General features: G+C 52.3%; 1 protein-coding gene across 1 annotated transcript; it reads left to right on the top strand.

The window, feature by feature from the left end:
* Positions 1-4,527: 4,527 nt before the first annotated feature.
* Positions 4,528-5,390, top strand: LOC119355895 (auxin-responsive protein SAUR50-like). Its single transcript, XM_037622778.1, has one exon. It carries the CDS (start codon positions 4,651-4,653, stop codon positions 5,149-5,151), a length of 501 nt encoding a protein of 166 aa, XP_037478675.1. The 5' UTR covers positions 4,528-4,650; the 3' UTR covers positions 5,152-5,390.
* Positions 5,391-7,323: the final 1,933 nt, after the last annotated feature.

The following is a 7,323-nucleotide window of genomic DNA, read 5'->3' on the forward strand; positions in this document are numbered from 1 at the left end:
CGCGGACTCTTGCTCCCTTTTACATAATGTGCATAGTCCACAGTCATAGCCCCCTATTGTCTCCTTTTTCCCTGGATCCTCATTGTTTCCCATGGATTGGAACCCTAAGATTATATTTTGGAACGTTCGTGGTCTCAACTCCGTGCTAAGCGTGCCGCCGTCTGTAGTGTCATATCCTCGGACTTGCCTGCCATCGTCTGTTTACAAGAGACCAAGCTCGAGCTTTTTCCCCCCACCCTCGTCTCGGAGACCCTGGGGCCGGCCTTCTCGGCGATTATTGGCAACGCGGAGGCGCACACATACTCCCTTGACCTGGGTGTGATCGATCCTCGATCCTTTGATCTCTCCTCGCTCGAGCAACCATTCACTAAGGACGAGGTGTGGCACACCATCAAGCTGCTTCCCACCGGCAAATCTTCGGGCCCGAACAGCTTCTCCGCTGAATTTTTGCGTTGCTGTTGGGATGTTATCAAGGCAGACTTCATGGACGCCTTTAGCAAGCTCTACCACATGAATGGCAGGGGCTTCCAGTGCCTTAACAAAGCGTTTATCACCCTGCTCCCCAAGCGCGCCGATGCGACCACGCCGGGCGACTACCGACCCATCAGCCTTTTTCACCTAGTGGTCAAGCTGGTGGCCAAAGTTCTCTCCTTGTGCCTTGCACCTCGGCTCAACGAGCTTGTCTCCTTCAGCCATAGCGCCTTCACCTCTGGCCGTTCGGTCCACGACAACTTTCTTGCTTGTGCTGCAAACAGCTCGCCACCTCCATCAATACAAGGCCAACCGCGTGCTGCTCAAGCTTGACATTGCACGCGCCTTCGACTCCGTGTCATGGCCCTTCCTCCTTGAGATCCCACGCCATCTTGGATTCAACCGGCGGTGGTGCGAGTGGGTGTCCATCCTTCTGTCCACCACGACCACGCGGGTCCTCATCAACGGCGTCCACGACCAGATCATCAGCCATGCGAAAGGGCCTCCGGCAGGGCGACCCGGTCTCCCCCATGCTTTTCACCCTGGTGATTGATGCTCTCAACTCCCTGCTACAACACACAATGGGTGTGGGTATTCTCCGGCGGTTTACTACACGCCATGTCAGCGTGTCCCTTTATGCCGACGACGTCGTGCTCTTCTGCCACCCGGACACGGCAGAGCTCACCACCGTGCGCTCCAATCTTCATGTCTTCGATCATGCCTCGGGTCTCCATACCAACTTCATGAAGTGCTCCGTCACTCCTATCCACTGCACCGACGCCGAGACAGCGGCTGTTGCTACGGTGCTTTCATGCCCCCTAGCGAGCTTCCCCATCCCATACACGGGCCTCCCGCTTTTTCTATGTGCAAGGTGCCGGCCTCGGCTCTTCAAATGCTCGTGGTCCGCATGCTTAAAAAGCTCTCCACTTGGCATGCCTCCATGCTCTCGAGAGGAGAGCGTCTCGCCCTGGTACGACATGTACTCTCCGCTATGTCAAAGCATCTGCTCATGGCCATGGCGATCTGTCCACCGGTCCTCAAGCGCGACAACAGTGGTAAACTCAGCATAATGACTACCGATGGGACCTTTTGGTTCTATAATGCAAGTCAACAGTTCAATTTTCGGTCAAAACTTCTTAGAGTAAAACCCAATCAACCTGCTTGTGCAAGCACTACAAGCCTTCGCTATTAAGCTACCTACGATTGGTAGGGTCCTTAGATCCGACAAGAATAAGAGCATCTATCGGGGAATTTGGGTTGGACGTCCTTGGATGTTCAAAATGCGATACCTCTTGGACCAAAATATTGGTTATAGTAGAGGAAGATGCCGAAAAGGATAAATCAATCAACTTTGGATCAAAGGGAGTCTTTGGACATGAAAATCAAGATGAAGCATCAAGATTTTCGAACTCTCCTACCAAGCTGAAGATCCAAGACGAAGCTATTCCGAGGATTTTGATGTCATCGGCTTGAAGACTAGTTCAGTGGCTACTGACGGTGTCCTAGATAAGGGGGTGCAAACCACGTCACCCCCTTAATAGTGGACTGGACCAAGGACCCCTGGATCATTAACAAGTGGTCCAACACTACCATGCCCTTCGGCGTGCTCAAGATAGAATCTTCTGAAGACTTGGCGCATATTCCAAGACATATTTGAATCATCGGCATGTTTATCCCTAGATGTAACTGGCCTCATGTAAACCATAGGAAACCTCGGTCCCTATATCAGTCGTGGGGTTTTATCTTGTAGGGTAGGGAATTAGACAATCACATATGATCTCGAGGTAGATGATCATGTACTTTGTACTCCAACTCAATCAATACAACAGAAGCACGACGTAGGGTTTGACCACTTCGAGAGGGCCCAAACCTGCCACGCTCGGAACAAAAATGTGGCACCTTATCGTACTAGGACTCAAACCTCCCAACCTTGTGTCCATGAACTGCGCATCATGGTGCAAGCCCCATGCCCTCTGCATGGCCCTGTCTATGGCATTGATGCTTAGAGAACATGGAGAGAAAGCCTTTCCCACTATTGCCTACCTTGAGGATTTGGGGTGGTCCTTTTCTGGATTGTCGAAGATCAGCCCAATGCACCCCCTTTGCCATCGAAACAAGACCCCGCATCCTAGCAGAGAGACTACCCGGTCCGTTTGGTGACTTAGCCTCCACCGGCAATCAAGAAGATCTCTAGACGCCTTCTTCCTTAGCTGCTTCTTGGATGGGCTCGCCATACTCCACGTCTCCTTTAGCTACAGAACACACACCGAGGAGAGAACCGCAAGTCTGTCAGTGAGGAGAAACTACGCCACCACAGTCTTCTCCACCGCCGGAAGATTAGCCTCCCTCGAGCGAAGAAATCATAGACCCTGGCAATGCCTACCGATCACTTTTGTGATCGCCTCTCTAGCGAAACATACGCCCGTGGTGGGACCCCCATTACCAAGCTCTTTTGTCTGTGTTTTAGCTAATGGGGATATTGGGTGCACGAATGTGGGTATCGATAAATTAATTTAAATAATTTGATAAAAAAAGCGTATATGGATAACAAAGCTATATATTCAGGAAAGTAATTTCACATCATTGTGACATTTACCTAGACAAATACCCGTGCGTTGCTACGTGATGGAACAATATTTGAAAGAGTGGTCGCATGCAAAAGTGGTAGATTATGGACAGTTTAAAAAAGAATAGCTAAAAAGGTGAGTCATGTAGACTATTAAGGAAAACAGGTTGGAAAAAATCCCTACACCTAATGAGTTGCATTAATGACTCGGTTTCCAAACTAGTTCTGCACAAAAAAAATCTCTATTTAAATGGATGTGATTAATTGCACATACAATCAATTATTTAGCTAATTGATTACATTAATGGCTTGATTTCCAAGTTTACTCGACACTTAATTTTTAAATTATTTTTTATTAATGGCTACGTGGGAACAAGAAGATCTATATACCACTTTAATAGTAAAGATTAATTGTACTCCCTTTGTTCCTAAATATAAGACCTTTTAGAGATTTCACGATAGACTACATACGAAGCAAAAGGAATGAATCTGCACTTTAAAGTATGTCTATATACATTCGTATGTAATCCATAATGGGATATCTAAAAGGTCTTATATTTAGGAACGGAGGGAGTATTAATAGTTCGATTTGTGAATTAATTCGGCTCTTGTTTTCAAATTATTTTCACATTAATAACTGCGTGTGAATGACGACGTACTACACATATCATAGAGATAGGTAAGATGTTATAGATGCTCTAGTGGGCTACTCTTCGTCCCATAATATATATTCCCTCCGTTCCTAAATATTTGTTTTTCTAGAGATTTTAAAAAGTGACCACATACAAAGCACAACGAGTGAATGTATACTCTAAAATATGCCTGTGTACATATGTATGTGGTAGTCCATTTAAAATCTCTAAAAAGACAAATATTTAGGAACGGATGGAGCAGCTTGCAAAAACGTCTTATATTGTGAGACGTTTCTTTTATAATAATAAAAACACTCATTCCTTCCCATAATATAATGGGTGTGGCTAGGTCTCCGTCGACTGAAATTTAACTAAATCTCAATCAATGAAAGAAAAATAAAAGAAAACGTAAAAAGGAAAATTTTGCGCGGACCTTAATGTAAGATCTCTCGGATATAGCATCGACTGAGTCAGTCAACTGAGACTTAACAAGACTATAATATAATAGCGTTTTTTAAACATTCGTATACTATGTGACGGATGGGAGTATAAACCATGGACCACGCCCGTGCCCTCGGAAGCACACCATCCATTAGCGAACAAAACGCCGCCTCGCCACCGAAAACCAGGTAAAATCACGTCAAAATAAGAAAAGGAAACATGTAAAAACCCAGACAAATACCCACACGTAATCTTCTTCACAAGCCCAGCGCCGAGCCAAGCCAGGAACCTTCCTTTCATCAGAACGAAAAACGACGAGCCATGAAATTTTAGTAGGATCTCAAAAAAGCCGCGCCTCTCGTGAGGCTGACGCCTATATAAAACAGTCCACTTCCGCCACTAATCACACTCCTTCCGGCTTCCGTTACCGGTTACTTCCGTCTCCTCCCATTCATTAAGGCGAGAGCCCCTCGCTCGCTCGTCCAGACCAGGAAAGGAGCGCAAAGCAGGCGGGCGGTTCGTTGAGATCTCGGCCGCGCCATGCCGAGGACGAGGAGGCTGCGCGGCGGGTTCCGGCTCGGCCGCAAGCTGCTGACCGTGTGGCGGTGGGCGCTCTGCGGCCGGAGCCGGCGCCGGGGGGGCGGCTACCTCCGCCTCGACACGCCGTGCCCGAAGGAGGGCCGGGAGGCCAAGAAGCTGGCGCCCGTGCTGCGGTGGGGGCGGTCGCTGGCGCGGCTCCTCAGCCTCGGCCGGACGGACCGCGGCCGGCGAACGCTCGGCGGCGGCGGCGGCGAGGCGGTGAAGACCCCCAAGGGGCAGGTGGCGGTGTACGTCGGCGGCGGCGGGCCCGGGGAGCCGCTCCGGTACGTGGTGCCCGTGGTGTACTTCAACCACCCCATGTTCGGGGAGCTGCTGCGGGAGGCCGAGGAGGCGTTCGGCTTCCAGCACCCCGGCGGCATCACCATCCCCTGCGCCGCCGCCAAGTTCGAGCGCGCCGCCGCCGTGGCCGCCGCCGGGAAGAAGGGGTTCGCCAGGTGGTAGCATCGGGCCCGTAGGCGTAGGAGACTGGAGACCGAGACCTCGGCCCTCGCTGGCCTGACCGCCTCCGCTGCGTGCGGCGGAGGCGAATGGTGACATGGTGTACAGCGCATGTGTGTTTCCATCAGCAAAGGGGCTAATTTTGTTCCATTGATTCATCTTCCTGCCGTTTAACTAGACTAGTGGATGGATGCGGTTCTTTTTCTCCTTCTAGGAAAGGTTATTTACTCATCGATGGATTCTGGATGCGTGTATGCAAGTTCTTGTCAGAATCTCTATAATCTCATCGTTTGCTGTTGACAAATCTGTCCTCTACCAACTCCGGGGAGCGAGCGAATCGGGCCGACGAATTTCTCTTACGAACGTTCAATTCAAGACCGGAGGATGGTAGTATGAACACAAAAGGTTCTACCGGAGTCGATGCCACGCTCTGCAATGGATTTTGCGGCCATCCCAGCCCAGCCTAGAAATTTCCCACGAGCAATTTCTCATGAGGCCATTGAATTCATGCTTATCTATCTCTGACTAGGGAGTACGGGGAACCGTGCCACTCAGTTACTCCTCCTCCCCACCTAGGAAGGTGGGGACGGTACAAACCTACTGTACGAACCGTACGCACCCCGGCCGGCCGTACCTCGGTCACGCACGCATGATCCGGCGGTTGGTTGGAGCACGCTCCTTTGGCCATGCCGCTTTCGCACGCCATTGCCATACCCCCGCCCGCTCGCCCTGCCCGTGCCTGTGCAAGGGGCAGCTCCATAGGCGTGAAGCCACAGCTAGCAGCAGCCAGCAGCAACGACAGACAGCCAACGAGCACGGCGTCACTCCCGTCCCGTGCCTTGCACCGTCGTGTCCCGCTTTCGAATCAGCCGCACCGCCCCTGCATGGCCCCGTGCGGCGCGCGCGCGCGCATCCTTTTCTTCCGGTGGAATTCCACCGCGACGGCGATGGATTCCGTCCGGCTTACGGGTGGCTTTCCAACTTGCTGCTCTGTCGTCGTGTCCGCGCAGATGGATGAATTCCGCGGGGAGTGGACGCGTTGGATTCAGGTCGCCGTCCCGGGGAGGTGCACTTGCGCCACTGGGCTACGCAAGCCGAGATGGATCCGGGAAATCGCCCGGCTTTGGGCAAAGGCAAAGCTGTGACGGGCGTTGCAGAAACCGTCACACCCTTCTCTTTCCTTTTCGTTACTCCCGTCCCGGCCTCTCTTTCTTTCTTTCTTTCTTTCATGTCGACGCCGTCTCTCCTTCCCCCGCCTGGGCCCTGAGGCCAGCAGCAATCCTGAGCAAGAGCATATCGGCGTTCCCACTACGGAATCGTCTTTTTCTTCGGTTTCTTTCAATGAATTGTCTTTCTTCATGGAAAACAGAAATACCACGACAGAGAAACCTGAATTAAAATCCATGGAGCCCAAAAGGAAGCACAAGTACAACTAGCTAGGCCAACTCCAACGCGCGGCCGACGTTTTCTGTCCGCTTTCGACTCATTTCCGGTCTAAGTTTGGGCTGAGTTTGCAGTCGAACGGATAACGCGCGGACGGGCAGGACGCGCCCCCCTTTGTCCTCCCCTGGCCCACCCGTCGGTGGCACAGCCAGCTACTTTTCCTCCTTTTTCTCTAAAACCTCCCGCACCCCCGGCCTTTCCCCTCTCTCCGTCCATCATGCCCGATGGCGCGAATCCCGACACCCCACCGCCTGTCGCGAAGAAGAAGAAGCCACGGTTGGAGCTCTCGCCGGCATCCGCCACCAAGCTCGACAGGGAATCGGCCAAGAGGAGGGACCAGTGATCCATTGAAAAGGAGAAGAAGGCCGCCGTGCAGTACACATCCGAGTATGCCTTGTGGCGTGCGATGCAGCACCAGGCCGAGATCGACGACAAAGAGTCCATCGTCTCCAAGGCGCACGCCCTCCTCATGATGGGAGGTATGGCCCGCCCCACGCCAGCCATTCTCTCGGTCGCTGCCATGGCCGCAGCCAGCACAGGCTCATCGGCTCATCGACCGCCGCAGCATCGTTCGCCAAAGCTCGTCCGTGTCACACGGCACGCCGGATTTTCGTGCTCCGTCGCTGCCATGGCCGCAGCCAGCACAGGCTCATCGGCTCATCGACCGCCGCAGCACCGTTCGCCAAGCTCGTCCGTGTCACACGGCATGCCAGATATTCGTGCTCCGTCGCT

The sequence above is a fragment of the Triticum dicoccoides genome, chromosome 2A (genome assembly GCF_002162155.2).
Source record: "Triticum dicoccoides isolate Atlit2015 ecotype Zavitan chromosome 2A, WEW_v2.0, whole genome shotgun sequence".
Lineage (NCBI taxonomy): Eukaryota > Viridiplantae > Streptophyta > Magnoliopsida > Poales > Poaceae > Triticum > Triticum dicoccoides.